At 33.7% G+C, this 20126-nt stretch overlaps 1 protein-coding gene across 6 annotated transcripts in view; it reads left to right on the forward strand.

Annotated features, from left to right (window-relative positions):
* Lrrc7 (leucine rich repeat containing 7) overlaps positions 1-20126 on the forward strand; it is a 552277-nt gene that overhangs the window by 518701 nt on the left and 13450 nt on the right. For 5 of the 6 annotated variants that reach the window (XM_058581585.1, XM_046451172.2, XM_058581588.1 and 2 more), the window contains one exon: positions 14884-14958. In XM_058581585.1, the coding sequence (XP_058437568.1) occupies positions 14884-14958 (75 nt within the window). The remainder of the gene's footprint in view (positions 1-14883; positions 14959-20126) is intronic. The other variant, XM_058581586.1, reaches the window with a different exon arrangement.

A 20126-nucleotide genomic window follows, 5' to 3' on the forward strand; every position in this document is an offset into this window, starting at 1 on the left:
AAAATACCAACCATTAAAAAATAAATAAATTAGCTAAAACATTCCTCTGTCCAATATTGAAAACAGATTTTTTTTCATGAGTTGTCCATTTTACAGCACAAGGTGAGAAGAAACAAATTATACAGATGTCTAACTTCAGTAGCTACTACCTGAGTCTGAGTAGAAGTTCTATAGGAGCCTAGTTACCCAAAAGTTTAAGCTGGAATATGGCACATACTCTTCCAATAAACAAATAGTGGATTAGCAATTCTCAGAAGCTCAGAAGTATTATTTTACTTACTGTTCATGAGTGTTTAAATGCTTTACCTCTCAAAATTTTAAATATCGAAGAACATCTGAATATCTTAGAGGCATTGAGGGCTTTCTATAATAAAGTTATCAATAAAAAATTTCTTTTGTTCTCTTCGTTATTCCTGATGGGAACCACTGTTTCATCCACATACCAAGGATCAGTGTGAAACAGCATCCAGACTGATCATATCCACACAGGAAAAACTTGAATGGTCATCCCACGAGGTTGAAAGGAGACTAGGTCAAAAGTGAGCTTTGTCTGGGCTAAGTGGTGCATGCCTATAATCCAAGTGGCTCAGGAGGCTGAGGCAGATTTCAAGTTCAAAGCCACCCTCAGCAACTTAGCAAAACCCTGTCTCAAATAAAACATAAAAAGGGCTGGGGATGCGGTTAAGCACCCCTAGGTTCAATCCCTAATACCAAAAAAACAAAAACAGTGAGCTCTTTTGTTCATTCTGGAAGAAGTTCTGATCTAAATTCTGGGTTACTATAAGATTAATGCAAAACAAAAACAAACAAACGAACCAAAAAATCCACTTGAGATAGCCAAAAAATTAACTGAGGCTTTAGGAAGGATTCAGGATTAAACCACATATGCCACACTATTTTTTACCAGACTTCAAGAATAGAGAACAGCATCTGGTAGCAAACTTAACTCCCTTCTAAGACCAAAGGCAGTCCTAACCAAATATGGTCTCCCTGGGTTCAAAGAATAGAGTACAATTAGCCCTCCCATTGATACAGTCAGAACAATATTTAGTAGTTGAAAAAAAACCACTTTACTCACCATGGAGTTCATTATTTTGGAGTCCATCTACCATTGTAAACTGCTTTTACATACTAGGAAGAGGAAGCAGTAGAAATGGCCATGGGTGATGCATCCCTTCCTCTCTCCATGACATGGGTGGAAGCCAAAGTCTGGTTTATTACAGTACAGAAACATTGCTATTAGGGTGGCAAGATGTGACTGAGAGATGAAAGAGTTTGATTCAACAAATCTGATAACAAAGCAATAAAAATAATAGCCTTTTATTACCTATAATGTGCTGGACACTGTATTAGGCTCCTTATATGCATAAACTTATGTAATCTTCATAACAACTTCTGTTAGTTGAGTAGTAGTATTATTCTGTATTTTACTCAGTTCCCAGAGGGGTTAATTAACTTGTCCAAGGTCATTTAGCTGCTCTGCGGCAGACAAGATTTGAAACCAAATTGATCTGACTCCAAATCCTTTTCTCTTAATAAGCACTATAAAACATGCCTCTATCTGCAAATGCCACTTAGCAGAGGAGCCACACGACAAATTTATACCCTGTAGAGTTGAAACTAATATGATATTCTAATATTGAAAGTATTACAGAGCCCTCTAATTAGTCATAGTCTACATATTTGCTTCAACAAGTCCTTGGAAGTCAGCATGTATTCTCTATTGAACCTAGATAATTAGGAGCATACTGTACAGGGTGGATTGCTAAGCAATTATATAACTTGTAGACTAAGGTATCCTTGCAGTGGTGATTCTGCCAGTAGAGAAAGCTGCAATATTCTTTATATTTAAACATTCATAACATAATAATTCATGGCTATAAAATTCAAGGGATTTACCAGTATAATTTCCACAGGATGTTATTAGAAAGAAGAAACTAGATTAATAGTTGACTGGTACCATGCTTTTGGTAGTATTTCATAAAGTAACCCAGGCCTCTATGAATGGAAGGACTTGTAATGATGTATCAAGATTCATTGTTCAGGGACTAATATCCTTCCTTGCTCCATTTGAGCAAAGAAGGAGTAAGTACCTGAATTTTAAAGTCATTAAAGAAGATTCACAGCCCCTTTTCCTTATGTACTATAACAGTATTTCACTAAATACCCCCATAAATAATTATCTAGACATAGGATCACAGTGAACATTGTATTATGAGTCTGGCCTGCCCTTAAAGGACTGGAAAACAGGACATAAACATGCCAGAGCTTTGGAGCAAAAGAATTACTTCTTCTCCTCAGCCTATCATAAACACCTAAGCTCAGGAGGTTCCAGAGAACTCACCCATGTTTCTACCAGCTTGGGCAATCTGAATGTAGTCATAGAGGTGATAGGAGAAATAAATTCATGTTCTTAAAATGCTTTAATTTGATACAGGCAAAATTTTAATCCATAGGAAGAATACTGGAAGCATGAAAATATAAAATGTAATGACCAATAGATTCCAAATAAATGGTCTAGAATTTTATAATTCTTATAACTTAATTACATCAATTTTAAATTATCACCTCCAGATCTCCAAGCATCTGCATCAAGATTTTAACTTCTTTAACTCCACCCTTGGGGGGGAAAAATGAACTTTCCTTTGGTATGGATATGAGTATTGCATCAAATAGAATTTTTTATATGATTAATATTAAGAAGAGAAGAATAATCTGACATGCAGAATAAAAGCATTTATTTGAAACCTTTACTCAAAGATCTCAATACTCAGAGGTATATATGGCATTGGCAAGTTCAGAAATGTACATGAATAGCTTTCCAGTTTTGCTCAGCCTCATGACATTGAGTGATTCATAAACAAAGGGCTACAAAAGCCCTTGACTTAGGAAAAAGGTACATGCTATATGTCTATCCGTCAGGTTTCCTTCACAGACATTAAAAAACAAAGAAAGCAACACATTTGTCCAGAACTCTTCATTGCCTGTGATTTTATTTACCAAATAGATATTAAACTATAAAAAGCACATTTCCTTCGTTTTATACAACTGGTAGGCAAATATGATTTGTTTTCTATATTTCTAAATTTGTGTTATAAGTAATATAATTTATAAATTTTCCATCCTTATTTCTGCTTTGAGTTATTATGCAATGCAATGTAATTTGTAAAACCTTTGAATTATGTGAAAATAACACTTAGGAATAAGAGCATATTGTTGATAGACTATATTTTGGACTAAGTTTGAGAAGCAGTTGAAATAGATCTGATGTAATAAATAAACCTGGACTTATTAAGAGTCAATTTTAAGTATAAATTATGTTCTGGTACAACAGATTACTTCAGCTGCCTCTTAGTCATACTGCAGTTTGAGGTTTAGAGTGCCACTTGGTTATTTAAGAACATTATAAGTGAGATAGCAAGGCTTTTTAAATAAAAATATTGGAAGAAAGATCCTAAATCTAATCATAAATGTAGTCTTTATGATGTTCTACTAGTATAAATGTAGTCTATAATCTTCTATTAATAGATTCCCTCAGCCATAACAATTATAGACTTTTTTGAAAAGCACGGTAGACCAGCTGCAATGGTACACACCTATAATCCCAGAAGCTCAGGAGGCTGAGGCAGGAAGATCACAAGCTCAAAGCCAGCCTCAGCAATTTAGCAAGGTCCTAAGTAACTTAGCCAAACCTTGTCTCCTAATCAAAATAAAAATGGCTTTGGATGTGGCTCAGTGGTTAATCTCCCCTGGGTTCAATCCCAAGTACCAAAAAAATTTTAAAAAATAAAGGCATAGTAAAATGCTTTAGCCAATTTGAAAATGTCAGTGACTAGATATTATAATATAAAAAAGACATGGATTTCAGCTTTAAAAATCAAATAATCAAATATCTTTCTACATAGACATAGCTCTTTAGGAAAATATCACCAAAGCATACATGTGAAAAAATAAGGTAATTAAAAAGTACCCATTTAAATAAGAACTTTGGTTGTGACTTTTAAATTCAACAATACACTTAGAAAATCATAAAAATTGAGAATTTCATCACTGTGTGATATAGCCTAACAACCAGTAAAATATCTCTTTTTGTTTTCAATAAAATTAAAGCCCAAATCACACAGTTAGCTATAGTAGTTGCTAGAGTTATGTATTATTTATGTTCTGTCTGCTGCTTCACATTAGCTATTTAGCATGGAACCTGATAAGCAAAGGCAAAAATGGAACAGGAAAGGATTTAGAGACTTTATTTTTAAATTTGTTTCTATTCTTTGGAAAATGTCAAGCATTTCCAATCAAAATATGAAAGCTCTTAACGTTAGTGCAAAAATAATATGTAATTACTGAAAAGAATTGACAAGTCCACCAATGGAAATTAATTACTGAGAGTCAATTAGGTTATTGAAACATGTGTGTCAAATCTTTCACATTCCTTTTACAAAGTTACTACACGTTTAAAAGTGGTATTCCAAGAACTTTTGTCTACTTTCTTATTTGAATAGGTTAGAACCAACTAGAATTCCTGGAAATATTATAAAGCCAAAATTGCTAGAAATAAAAGCAAATAAATAAAAAGCAGTATATGTCAGGTCTCTGTCTATAGTATCATCATTTAACATGTTTTTTTCAAAAAACATTTAGACACATATATATGTATATATATAAGCAAAGCAAATTATATATATAATATCATAAAATTTTCTGAAAATCTACCCCCATAATTGTTCTAGGCTGGAAGTGGAGGGCATTTCATCTCCTGATCCCAGCTTCCAAATAATCACTAACAAGCAAAATAAACAAACAAGAAGATATTAATGGAACTTTAATCGTGATAGTTTGTATTTATCTTAAGTCACTTTTCCTAGATGATGAGCCTGACATGGGGATTATGTGCAAGTTTTTTTTTTTTTAATTGAAGAATTATTTTCAGATGAAAGCTATAAGAGCAGGGTTAGAGACTAAGCAAATACATATATTAAAGGAAGCCTGATTCCACATCAATGGCACCCACAGGGTTGTCTTACCCTAAGAGGAGAAATCGTCTTTAATACTCTAGTATCAGCCAGTCCTTGACTGTAGGCCTCCCCAAAGAGGAGGCGGTAACTTGCCAAGTATTTCCCAGGAAAGGAGGCTGCAGGCTGAGGGGATTTCAAGGAAAATGTCCAATCCTGAGCAGCACCTGCAGCTTGTGGACACAGGTCTGATACAGGAAATCTGGCAGATCACCAAGAGTGTCCATTACTGCATTATGAAAATGGGTTTCTTTCATGTTTCAAACTAAAAGTGTTTTAGTACCAGAGATTCTGATGTACTCCCATCCATAAGCATTACTGTTCCAAAGTGCAGTGCTTTCAACCATGGCATCAGAAGAATTTCCAGCAGCTGAAACTTGAGTACAGATTCTGAAATTGGCTATGTCAGATTTTTTGCAGTGAGACTCATTTAAATATGTTTTAAAACCCTATGATTATTCTAATTCAATGTTTTCCTTAGGAAAAAAAAACTGCATTCTACAAATAAAGCACTAGTTCATTTAAGAGTAAGTAATTATAATTGAATCAAATCTGTATTTCTTTGTAGCTAAAGAAAGTGATTTGTAAAACTAGGTATTGATCAAAAAGATCAAGGAAATTTGGAGTGAATGTCTTAAGATGTAAAAATAGACAGAGTCAGACAACAAGAGACAGATATTAAGGAAAGGGAATCTATGACAAATAAAAAAAGAAACCCAGGTAACTACGCATCACTTTTATTGTGCCATTTTTCCTCTTTGGGTGTGTGAAGAAATTGTGAGAACTCAATGAATTTATTCTTATATCCTATAAATTCAAAATTACACTGTCCCTAAAGATCCTTTGGATGAGTTGGGGAAAGCCACAAACAGATGAGAATAGATATCCAGGAAAGGCTGACAATGAGTTAGCCTAAAGTCCCAGAACTATGCTAGAAAGTTAGATTAATAGGTCACAATTTAGAGTGAGTTATTTTTAAATTTCATATACATATAAAAATTTTATATTTATGTATATAATAAGATAAATTCAAAATTAAATAAAGCAGTTATAATGGTTTAGGATTACTACATAAGGTATCAAACTATATATGTGCATATATTTAGTTGCCTATTATATTTACAATGTAACTAATATAGTTATACATAGTCTTTTTTAAATTTATCTATTTATTCTAATTTGTTATACATTACATCAGAATGCATTTCAATTCATAGTGCACATACAGAGCACAATTTTTCATGTCTCTGGTTGTGAACAAAGTAGAGTCTCACTATTCGTGAACTAGTTCTATTTTCTTAAGCATAATAGACTATAAATTGCTTCCTATATTTGAAACCTTGTTGATTAAACCTCATCATCCTGCACAAATCATATTCCCATAATAAGAGATTATATTTTAACACCCAGGGACATTCTTTAGTAGGAAATAAGCAACCTTTTTTTAGTACTGAACTAAACATCAAAGTGATTAAAGAAAATTCATATCCTACTTTTTGTTTATTTGCCTCTTTGTTTACTGAAGTGTCTGTTTATGTATAGGGGGAAATCATATGTTCCCTCTGTTCCCTACTTCAAGAATGTTTCCACCTTGACTTAGAATGACTAATTTAGAGGAATACCTAGACTTGGGAAATTTTACTTGTTCCTTTATGTAAGAAAGACTGATATGTTTGGTTTTGTATGAATTGCACAACCAGCAGGGGTGGATTCAGTTCCCTGAAGGTGTCCACCTCTGAACCATAAAAAGTAGTCAAAGAACAAAGAGTGAATCAAGAACTAATCGTACTTAAGATCCTTCTGCTGGTCCTTCCTTCTGGTGTGAGCTGCTTCCCTTTCGTTCATCATCATAGGCAGCCTCAAGTCTTTTACCCTGCACAACACAATTATTCTCCATAAATATATTCTCAGTCCCAGATGCATAAACTACAATAACCTTTTTTATTTAACCTATACATTTCAAAAATTTATACAAGTAACAAGTGAAAATATTGTACTATAACATTTCAAATAATATAGAAATATAAAGACTAAAAGTGGAAAATGAACTTACTTTTTCACTCTACTCCACACTGCCAATGTATAGCCACTTTCAGTCAACATGTCAGGAATTCATGGCTCTACTGTCTTCTGGTCATTTGCTCCAGACGTTTTGGCCTTCTGATTTCACTGCCACATCTAAGAAATACCTCTAGCACGCACAGTCTGACTATACAACAAAGTGTTAGTTATTAAGAAAAACATTATTAAACCTTTAAGAATCATAGTTTGATTGAATATAGCTTACAACAAGACACTCTCTCACTTCAAAAACCTTATTTGAGCTTACGTGACAAAAAAAAAGTTTGACTGAATTCATCAATTTGCAATTAATGATTTTGAAATACAAAGACAGTGTCAAAAAAATTACACAATTGAAAGGACTTTGAGGGAGCCTGCAGGGATGATAATCAGAAACCTGAATACCAATACTATTTTAGGAATAGCTACGAAGGAGAATACAGAACCACCTAGAGTAACCTCCTCCTGTTTTTAATAGTTTCTACTATTTTATGCTTTTTGCAATGCTGAGAAAGAAAGCCATTAGGGGATCTGGAAGAATGGGTAAACTGTATGAAGCTCAGCAATCCAAATATCTACCACCAGTTGGGGTCTCATATTTAAAAACAAGCTTTAAAAGACTTATAAAATAAATGAAAAAAAAGTCTTTTCTTTTTCTTTATAAATTCAGAAATCTGGAATGATAATAAGTGGGGGAATATGATCATTGACTTTTAAAAGAAAATATGACAAGTAAAAGAAAATTATTTTTAAGCTCAAAATTTTCATCAAGAAATAAGCAGGATGAAAATGTCCTTTGAATCATAATAGATAGACATCCAGAGATGTTTAATTGCTAGAGAATCATGAGAATACTGGAGCAATTAATGAAATGTAAAATATAATTATAAAATAACCAAAACCAAACACAATTTTAGTTCTTACATTCCAGTTTCCAGAAGAGAACTGTCCATAATGACCAGTATCAAACTATAAAAAAATATTATAATGATCGATCTATCATTTCTAAAAGGAATCTCATAGAAAAGGCAATGAGTTGCTTATGTTTTAGATACTTTAAATAAGTCAAAAGAACTATATTTTATGTACATATAAAATACTAAACAAATTTTAGAATGATCTAAAAAATCAAACAATATGTGTTTCTTCTGCTAGGATATTATGTTTTATCATATTGCCACTAAAATATTTGTAATCTTATAGTCAATTTCTCTGGGTTTCACTAGTCTCCTGATTGCTCCAATGCATTATTAATAATTTTTAACAAGTACAAGCAAGTGGTTTCTATTTTATTGTTTACTCTATTAAAAAGTAGTGAAATTGATTTTGAAATTCCTTTAAACATCTGTACAAGATTTTTGCAAAACCTCTACATGGCTTTAATCAGTTATAGAGTTTTAATTTACATCTAACTCTAATTTCCTAGGTTTCTAAAGCAATTCTCCTTTTTGTCCTTCTCATGGGTTTTCCATTTCATTGTTTTGTGAGCTAAAGCTCAGTCATTCCTCGAAGCACCATGTTCAGCTGTTAGTGACTCTCTTTCTTTCTCTTTTCTTCCTTTCCTAACTTTCCCCAATGACCATGGGATAAATCTCATCTCTTGTTGCATAGAAATTTCTCAGTTACTAAGGTAGCAAATTGTTCAAAGCCTAAAATGTACACATAGCAATTAACTTTAAAATATTTCATCATCATACTTCTGATTCATAAAGAAAAACACTATTGATAATACCTTGTCTTTGATAATATTGATAATACCTTGTCATCTTCGAATAATTATAGAGACTAAGTAAACACAGTCTATTATGTATGTTTAATGTTGCTTCTTCAAGACACAATAGAGCTACATATTAATGTTGCCCACTTAAGGAAAAGAAAACTAATATTTGCTACTATGGGAGAAAAACAGTAGCCCCTTAAAAGCTGTTAAATCTATGGCTCTGTTTGCTATTTTCATGAGTTAGTTTTTCCTCTAGAAACTCTCGTTGAACTTTCCATAATTACAAGACATCATGAAATTCTATATTCTAATATATTTAATGTGTTCTGAATTATAATTGTAATAGTGTATAATTTTTACTTGAGGTATGGCCTTCCTAGAAGCCAATTTCTTAGCATCAGCTAGAGCTAAGATTTTTTTTTTCTAGAATTTTAAAGAAAATCATATTTCACAAATTGAAGTTGCAGTTCCCTTAAGACAAGTTCTATTTTGGAGTCTACACTTATAAGAGCTGAGACTGTCATAGTCACTCACCTTCATCATTAAAAAAAAAAAAAACACACACACACACAAAAAGCTCTTTTCTCCTCTAAAGTTAGAATGTTAAGTACCGGTCTTGTAGTCTAACTTTCTGAATCCTTGGTTTATGTCTGGAGGTGTAGAAGGTAGGTAACTAGTAAGAAAAGGTCAGATCTGAACACTGTGAGAAATCTCCTAAATTCATCCTTTCTCAAAAGTACTTGTGAAAAGCAAAACTTTCTATACAGCCATGAGGGGTACTTTTGGAAGACTCATCTATGACATACGTAAAGACTGGTTTTTAAGTGGGGCAGAATATGAGATGGCAACAGGTCATGCCCATATGGAGCATCAAGGTCTGTGTCTCACACACATCCAGATGTTGATGTCTGAGGAAAGCAAAGATGTCTCTTCTTTTGAAAGGACTTTAAAGCATCTATGATGTTGCTCTGTCATGAGATAATCTCCAGAGGTGGTACTTAGGGAAGCTACTGGGCTGAAGCCATTAAGAAACCTGAAAGTTATTAATGAGAGGAGAGAAAAACACTCAGAGATTAGCCATAAACTACGAACTAGGGTACATACTAGCACCCGCTACTATAAGGAGCTGATGCTTCTCTGTTGGAGTTAATGATTATTAAGAACTACTAGCAAATCCTGCAGATAGGACCCATAGACACTGCTGAGTGAATGATAATTGGAACCATTATCCCTGTGAGCCACCACAAGAAATACTACAAATGAGGAGAGAGAGGCTTTCCAGCCCTCTTCCTGTCTCTTTCCAAAATAAGAGATGTTAATCCCCTTACCTACTGGGAACTCTAGGGAAATATGACAAATGACAAGTGTTGGTCTTTCAATATATTCCAGAAGTGTAATTTTCTGGTTGCATAAAAGACCTGGGATTATAGTTCAGCTTTCATACTTTTAATAATTATAGTAACATTTGAACCCTATACTGAATACCATCTACTGTTCTAAGTAGACTGCATGTATTCACTCACTTAATGCAACTATTATGTACCATTATTTTATCCGTTTTACTAATGAAAAGTTATGTATACAAACTTTAACTTGCTCAAGCTCATCTATTTGTAAATGTTAAACTCAGTTAACTCTGGAGCTTAACTACTAATTACTTGCACAATATAGTAGACAGAAAAAAAAATGAACCTGTGTGTATGTTATATTACATAGAAGGAGTGATATGAGGAGACTATCCTGGATTATCCAGATGCCTCCAGTATAATCACATGGGTCCTTAAAAGGAGACTCTTTTCCAGATGCAGTTGGAAAGAGATGTGACAACGGAAAAATGGTCAGAGAGATACACAATTGCTGCCTTAGAAAATAGAAGAAGGGGACTATGAGCCAAGGAATGTGAACATTCCCAGAAGATAGGGAAGGCTGGGAAATGGATTTTTACCCTGGAGATTTCAGAAAAGAAGGCAGCCTTGCCAACATCTTTGTTGAGACCCAAAAGAACTCTAAAATGATAAATTTTTGATGTTTTAAGCCACTAAGTTCATGATAATTTGTTCCAGCAGCACTAGAAAACTAATACTTATTGCCTCATTGAAAAAATATACTTACTGAGGTTTTACTTTTACTGAGGTTTTTCTCTGCCTTGGGCAAGATGATTTTACTATAATTTTAGATAATAGATTATTTCAGTAGTTTTGAATATATTACTTGATAGTTTGACCTACATTTAGCACTCTACCAAAGTTTACAAGAAGCTGAACATATTCTAGATGTTGCTAACAGAAAGTTGATACGATGCAACTCTTTGGATCTTTGATGCATATAAGATGCTTCCTATTGTTTAGAAAATTAGGAGACTGATTTTCACCAAACAGTAGAAAGTTATTGTTCTAATTTTCAGAATACAGAGTCTGATGAGTCCCCACAAAATTCTGTCACTGATGCCAAAGTTTTCTTTGAAGTCTCAGAATGAAATGAGTTGTTGAAAGGGTGACACATTACCACAATGAGCTTTTTCAAAGCAATGTCAAAGTTTTCATATTTCTCATCAATATTCATCATACCAGAGACTGCAAAATGGGCCCAGATTAATTGGTCTCTTTCATTTATATACCTGAATACAATGAAACATTAGTGCACTGGCCTTTGGATGCAGTCTTTTGGGAAACATTCCACCTCCACAATAAGGAACGCCACAGACCATTATCAAATGTAGCACTCAGTGCTGTTTCCTCTAACACGGCAATATGCTGGCAGAAAGGATATATAGAGAGAAAAAGCTATACCAATGGGCAGAAGCAGTTTCCTAGTTGATGAAATTTATTGATCGAAAAGAAATAATAAAGCTTTAGAAAAAAGTACAGGCTTTTGGAAGACTCAGGCTATCATAAAAATAAACTTCAAGGCCAGTCATCAGAACAGCAGTTGAATATCACAAAACCATGTGATGGGTGAAATTAAACCTGCTGCAGACACCACATTCGTAACCTCTAAGCATTCAGCTTGTAGAGTGTTGTTAGTTGCTCTCAGCATTGCAAATGTGATGGCCATAATTCAGCTCCTATGGTCAGGATTCATACAAACCTTATTAAACTGTTCCTGTGCACTGAGCTGAAGAAAAGCCATCAGAATTAATCAAGTAGCAGAGACTTTGACTGCAAGCATCAAATAAGGTCAAAACAGCATCACTCCAAGTACCAAGAGATGTGGTGTCTCATTTTTGGCAATAGTATCATTCTGCTTATGGTACAGAGACCCCAACAGTAAAAAATGGAATCTCTGGGGAACTGATTATATCTACAGTCTCCTGGATTAATGGAGTGTGGCAGCTGTGTGCCCAATGTGGCAAAAGACCCAGTAGGGTTTTATTTGTTGTCACAACCAGTGCCATGCAGTGGTGGCTTAATCATTGTTCTTTATTAGCTATCCTTTTTCAAACAACTGGTTTTCTCTTTTCTTCTAAATTGACCATTTTACAACTAAATTGGCCAAAGATCACTCTTAATAATGCCACCATTAACCTAAAATTTCATCTGTTTTTACGGTGTCCTTAACATACTATAAGTAATACATAATCATTGTAGAAACATAAGAAAACACTGATTGAAAAAATAAAATTGATGTCCTATTACCAGTATAATCACTGTTAATGCTTAGGAATTATCTTTCCAGATATTTTCCTACACAAATATTAACAGATTTCATATTAACAGATTTCAGCAAAAATGGTGTCATAGCACACAGCCTTTTATAAGCTACCTGTTCACCAAGCATTCACCTATTTCTCTGTCAGCCTTGTGGACTTCATTCTGTTTTACAGATTTACCATAATTGCTTTAATCAATTCCCTGTTTTTAGACATTTAGCTATAGTTTATAATTTTGTTATTACAATGATACTATAGTGAACATATTAGTACAGGTATGTTGCATATTTTTTCAGTTATTTTCTTAAGATGAGTTCTAGAAATCTAATTACTTGATTAAAATTTATGAATTTTTTAGTGATTTGGGTGCCTGTAATTTCCTCCTTAAAGAAGAAGGAAAATTTTAAATTAGAAAGCAAAAAATCATTCAAAGACTTTAAGCTAATTAGTTTTTAAAGATCTGAAATGCTATATTAAAACATGAGTAATAGTGGTTTAATTTGGGTTTGTTAAATCATTTACACACACACGTGAATGCATACATAACATGCAAACACACATGCATACACACAGTTTTGTGTTTCAGTGAGGTCATTAAATTTATAAACCAGCAAATGACATGATTTTCTAAATAAAAGGCAACGATGTAGAAATTTTATCTTCTGTTTTTGTTAATAACTCTTAGGAATTTTTAAAAATTAATAATAATTGGATTGAGATCTTATTCACATACCATAAAATTCACCCTTTTAAAGTATGTGGTTAAGTAGTTTTGTATATTTGAAGAGTTGTACAACCTTCACCACTAATTTCAGATTATTTTTATGACCTTCAAAAAGAAACTCTGGGTTGGGGTTTAGTTTAGTTGTAGAACATTTGCCTAGCCTGCATGAGTAGGACCTGGGTAGGATCCCCAACACTGCAAAGGAAGGAAAAAAGAAAACTCTATGTATTAACAATTGCTCCCCACCAACTGCTCCCCAGCCCCGGGCAAACACTAATCTACTTTGTTTCTATGCATTTGCCTGTTATTTTTGTTGTTCTTCTTCTTCATTTTAAGCTACATATGACAGTAGAGTGCATTTTGATACACTATACATACATGAAGTGTAACTTACTCTAATTAGGATTATATTCTTGTGGTTGTACATATTGTGGAGTTTCTGGTGATGTATTCATATATGAACATAGGAATGCCCAATTCATTCTACTGTCTTTCATTAGCCTATTCTTGCCATTTTATTTAGCATAATTTTTTTTGCATGGATTAGTACTTCATTCCATTTTATCACCAAACAATATCCCCGTGTATGGATATACCACTTTATGTATTTATCAGTTTATTCTTTGATTGTCAGTTAAAATCTTGTCATCATCATGCTTATAACCCTTTGGTAACTCCTGTAACTGATAAAAATGACTATGTAAGGTCATTTTGATCTGGTCCTGACCTATCTTTGGGCCTGATTTTCTGCCACATTTCTAACCCCATCCACCCCACTCCTCCACCATGAATCTAGGCATCACTACTCACTTCTGTGTGTGCTATGGCCTCTATCTGCCATATCCTTCCCATCTTCATCTGTGTGGCTGCCTTCTACTTCTCCTTCATGATCTAGCTGTCAGATATCTATCTCCTTTTCTGGGAAGCCCCTACACACCATGTACAAGCTGGGTACAACATCTCTTATACCTCCATCCTAACAGTTGTCACACTATTTAGTAATTGTTTGTTTTCTTGACTTCTCTTCCACTAGATTGTGAGCGCATTGAAACACAGAAATTATATTCTATATATCTCCGTATCATTAGCAATCAAAGCTCATAAGTGTTTGCTTTATGTCCATGATAAATAAAATTAACTTGACTTTTTATAAACTGATCAATTTGAGGATTTTATAACTATGTAGACAAAAAATGTATTTAGAATGTATGTTGGATTCTTTTATGCTTAATTCTTGTGTATATTCTATGTGAAAATTCTCAGTAAAACACACAGTAATTAACTCATTAAAATAAACCAATATGTATCTACAGTTCTAGTAGGGCCTTTAAAGTAAATGTTGAATTTAAAACCTATCAAGTGGGTAACATTTTTAATATAGAATGACTTAACACAGATTCAGAATTTATTTAAAAACTGTTCAATACCATTTCAAATGATTTAAGAAAGAATTTTTATGAATATATCATGAGATAAATTTATATATTATAATTGTACTTTGAAAACAAGATGAGTTTTTTCTGGTTTTGTTTTTGCAAGTTGACATGTCACTTTTCTTAAAATTGGTTTGAAGAGTTACTTAAAGTAATATAATAATCTTTAAAGCTTGCGTGTGTAAACTGTTTTTTAAATCTGTTTTATCTGTTTTCTATGAAAATGTGTTTCAATGGGCCTAGTTGGTAATGGAATCCTAACCTATGTTACTTCTGACTTATAGGGTATCTTTGTTACTAGGGTTCAGCCTGATGGGCCAGCCTCCAACCTTCTACAGCCTGGTGATAAGATTCTTCAGGTAAGACAGATAAAAGCAATGCATGCAAATGCTGACACTGAAACAAACATGAACCATGTTATTAAGTTAAATGACTTGAATTAAATGATTGAAAATAAATCCTCACTTTTTTAAATTTTCCTTTATTATTTTGAATTTGAGAAACAAGTCAAAAACAATTTGATCTGATAGAATCCTATGTCCCTAGCATCTAACATATTACCTGGCACATAGTAGTGTTTTTTCCTATTTTAATTGAGTTGAATGGAATTACATGATAATATAAGAAGAATTTATATGTGTGTGCATGCAGGTACACACATATGAACCTATGCATAGTTATTAAGTATAAGTGAGAGTGATTGAGTGCCCATTTAGGGTATCCATGTGACTTTAGATAAGGGAGAAAGGCAGGTCCATATTTAATTTCTCAACAGGATGCTTATTACTCGTTGAATACTGTGGAACACATGATTGTGTTTGTCTATTCCCCTGCACAGATGAACATGAGATTAGCTAGAGATAAGGTGACTTTTTAAAATATACTGTCCAATGGAAGGACTTTGTTTAACTTAAATTGCTGCATTTTAGTTAAGGGTCACTCCAGTAATCAGTTAATAAATGCTCAACATAACACTATCCATTTTGCTTTCATTGTCCTCCTCTCTGAATTCATATACCATGTAAGAGGTGCTTAATCATTTCCTATGTTAAAGGGAAAGGCTGTTAAGTATTGTCAGTGTATTTATGATTCGTATTTTGAGTCCCAAAATTTCCCACTATATAAACGGATGCAACTACCTGAAATTGCTGTTTAGCAATTTTTTAAAAATTGAAATGATTCAACATAATATATTAGAAGGTTTAGATAAACTGAGAAGACAGGCCATGTAGGAAAGGAATTTTCATCAGTTCAAAACAACTCTAAAGAGATTTTCTTTCTCCTATTTAAGAAAATCTTAGAAAAGTAGAAATCATATGTAGCCCAATACATATATAACAAGATTTCTTTAAAATTTTATCCTCAAAAATATTTTTTCATTTATTTATTTAAATAATTTAAATATTTATTTAAATATTTAAACACAGTAAAATGTGTTTTGACATATTATACATACATTAAGTATAATTTATTCTCATTTGGATCCCATTCTTTTGGTTGTACATGATATGAAGTTTCACTGGTCATGTATGAACATAGGAAAGTTACATCGGATTCATTCTGCTGTCTTTCATATTCCCATCCCTCCTCCCTTCCCTTCATTCCTCTTTGTCTAATCCAATAAACTTCTATTCTCCCCACACACAACCCTGACTTAATGTGTATTAGCATCCACATATCAGAGACAACATCGGTCTTTAGTTTTTTGGGACTGCTTATTTCACTTAGCGTGATAGTCTCTAGTTCCATCCATTTACCAGCAAATATCATAAAGTCATTCTTCTTTATGGCTGAGTAATATTCCATTGTGTATACACGCCACATTTTCTTTATCCATTCATCTGTTGAAGGGCACCTAGTTTGATTCCATTGCTTTGCTATTGTGAATTGAGCTGCTCTAAACTTTGATGTTGTTGTGTCACTGTAGTATGCTGATTTGAACACTTTGGGGTATATACAGAAGAGTAGGATAACTGGTCTAATCGTGGTTCCATTCCAAGTTTTCTGAGGTGCTTTCCAGAGTAGTTGCACCAATTTGCAGTCTCACCAGCAATGCATGAGTGTACCTTTCATCCATATCCTCTCTAACATTTATTGTTACTTGTATTCTTCATAATTGCCATTCTGACTGGAGTGAGATGGAATCTCAGTGTAGTCTTAATTTGCATTTCTCTAATTGCTAGTGATGTTGAATATTTTTTCATACACACATATAAATTCTTCATATATTACCATATAATTCCATTTCATATTGACCAATGAACTAATAAGATCATGACCAGCTACTCAAACTTTCAAAACTGATAGTTCTCTGAAAAGACAAAGGGCTGTCCCAAGCTGAGGCAATATTGCTATGAAGCACTGATCAGCCTGGCTGGGTCCAATCCAGGCAGACAGAAGATGGCAGTTTATCTTTTGATAATTGAAACAAAGGGCTAGGGCTGTAGCTCAGTGGTAGAGCACTTGCCTTGCACATGGGAAGCCCTGGGTTTGATTCCCAGCACCACATAAAAACAAATAAAAGTAAAGATATTGTGTCCATCTACTTGAAACAAAAAAAAGACATAAAATAATCTAAAGCTTTTCTTCACCACTTTAACATAAAGATCTCTGGTTTTGATAGCCTAACTAGTCTTGCAATCCTAATTATTTTACATTCTATCTATGGGCCTCAGATTTGTTATGTGAAAAATAAACTATAGTTTGTAATATATCTGAGGTCCCTCTCAGTTCAGAAACTCACTCGTTTGATAATTTTATAAATTGTTGTGAAAGGCAGCCAAGAGTGACCTAACAACATGACTCCCTAACACTTCGTAAATGTTCATTAGCAAAGGAAATGGCAAGGGGTCTTCTCTACTGAATTTCAAAGCAACTCAGATCTCTGACCTGTCAGAATGAGGATGTTGGACTGAGAAGCATCCTACATACAACCTAAGACAGGTTATGGAGTTTTCTTCATCCATGACAGACACAGCAAAAGATTTTTCTCTTATACTTAGGTTCAGAAAAGAAATATAAACATAAGCATCATAACAAAATTATATTCTGCAAATGGGAAAATAAATGTCTACTTGGAGAGTATTAGAATACTCTTCTCTGGCCGTAAAATTCTAGAAGGCTTGCTTCTACATGGGGACAAGAGGGTTCAGTATTTCTAATCCCTCAGAGGCACAGAGAAACAGCAAAGTGCACCAAGGAATGGATTCCTAAAGCAAGAAGCAGAAAGGAATGATCAGCTCAATTAATTAAAAGCCAAGAACACCGTGAAACAGCTGCACCCGGATGCCTCCTTTCTCCAGAATGACAATCGATGATGTAACATTTAAATCTTGCTATAAAACTCATTTGTATCTGGTAGAATAAAATCAAAGTCTGTTTTCAAGAAAAGGAAAAAAAATCCACATAGACCTTAATCAAATAACTTACTGTATTTACAGTTTCATTCATACTATTTTAACACCAAAAGTAGCCAATTATGCTCTATGAAAGAAATAAGAACAACTAATTCTGAACTGGAATTGTTGCCTGTATCAGAGCCCAGGGGACAAGATAAATTTTTGACTCCATAATACTATTGGCTCTTAGTTTGAAGAATGATGGGGAGGGCTGAGGCTGGGACTCAGTGGTAGTACACTTGCCTGGCTCGTGTGAAGCACTGGGTTCGATTCTCAGCACCGCATAAAAATAAAGGTCTATCAACAACTAAAAAAATATCTTTAAAAAAAGAATAATGGGAGAAAATGGGTTATGAGTTAAAAAAGTTATCTGTTACTTACAAGATTAGTATTATGTGTTGTCACTACAGCCAATTTATTTACAAAGCTGAGTGACAATGAAAACCCTGGAAAAGCAAGATGAAAGGAAGCAAAACAAAGATGGAGAGCCCAAAGGGATGACAGTTACTGTGTTTGGTATAACCCAATAGCAAAGAACAAAAGAGACATAAGATAATAAAAGAGGTACCTTTCCCAAATCCCAAACCCCAAATTTATTAAATAATATTTTTTTCACTCTTTTTACTCACCCCTCTTACTCTGCTATGGTATTATTAGCATGTTATTTGAATTATATGATGTGTTCATTAAGTGATGATGTTAATTAAAACATATTCACATGATTTTCCTGTCGTTTTATGATTCATTTTCCCAGCAAAGACACCCTATAATTAATGAGCTTATTCAAGTGATTTACAGTGCTACTTGGCTTTAAGACAATGTGGCATGTGGGAAGAATACAGAGATAGGAGAACTGACCCTTCACAACCTCCCCTTCTGTAAAGCTGAGTTGTATGACTGAGAGAAAGAAAGGAAAAAGAAAAGCACATGGATCACAAAAGAATGTTATTCGATTGAACCATGTGAATTTGCCAATATGCAAACATTATTGAAATGGCCATTTTGTTACTTTAACATCATAGTCTCTTCTAATGTTTTTTTCCAGTTAAAAATTTCAGTCCGTTTCATTAAAATTAAAATTATATCTTAAAATACACCTCAATATAGGAGATTTATTAATTATAATTACTCTGTGGAAATAATTAATATATTATACTTGATTGTCAATAATGTGATTCATAGTGATAAACCTAAAGATCACTTGTAAGTATGTCATGTTCTATTATTAAAGGTAGCTGCCCCCTATCCCTTTTAATGACCAGCTCTCTTCCCCCAAACACATGCCTAACTTTGGTAGGAGAAGAGAAATGAAATAATTTATAGAGAATTAGTTAATGGCATCTATATTTTACCCATTACAAAAACAGATTTTTTCCAATATGAGACATAAAAATATGCTCCCAATTGAAAATAATTTTATAGTCTCTTCTACATTATCATTTTAAGGGTTTTGGAATCAGTAAGCAAAATATCTGCCTGATCTGTGACTATATTTCTAACATACCAAAAATGAAATAATCAATGTGTTAACAATTCAGACAAACCAGGTATCCCTCCCCCACCCCCACCTGCCCTGTCTTAAACACCTAGGCCTTACAATTCTTAAAGACAATTCATCTGGGCATGGTGGCACGTGCCTGTAATGCCAGCAGCTCAGGAGGCTGAGGCAGGAGGATCACAAGTTCAAAGCCAGCTTCTGAAATTTAGCAAGGTCCTAAGCAACTTGGCAAGACCATGTCTCAAAGTAAAAATAAACAAATAAATAAAAAGTGCTGGGGATGTGGCACAGTGGTTAAGCCCCTCTGGGTTCAATTTCTGGTACAAAAAATAATTAAAAAAAAAATCAACAAATAAACTTATGAACAAATACTTAGACTTTTGACTTTTAGAGTTATAATTATTGTGCTTTTTACTGGTTTTTAAAATTATTTGTTAGTGTTTTTTTTCAACTCAGAGCGCCATATCTTGATCAAAATCTTGGAGCTTGATGCCCAAGAGGCTGATTGTATCACTGCTCTCTTCCATAATCTCAGAGAATCCCACTGTATATCCTGATAAGTGTTTTATAAAGGAATACCATTAGAGGACTTATAATAGATAAGAGGGAAGTCATGTACCCTCAAAGGAGC

The sequence above is a fragment of the Marmota monax genome, unplaced genomic scaffold (assembly GCF_021218885.2).
Source record: "Marmota monax isolate L192 unplaced genomic scaffold, Marmota_monax_Labrador192_F-V1.1 WCK01_AAM20220418_F8-fsc00023, whole genome shotgun sequence".
Classification (NCBI taxonomy): Eukaryota; Metazoa; Chordata; class Mammalia; order Rodentia; family Sciuridae; genus Marmota; species Marmota monax.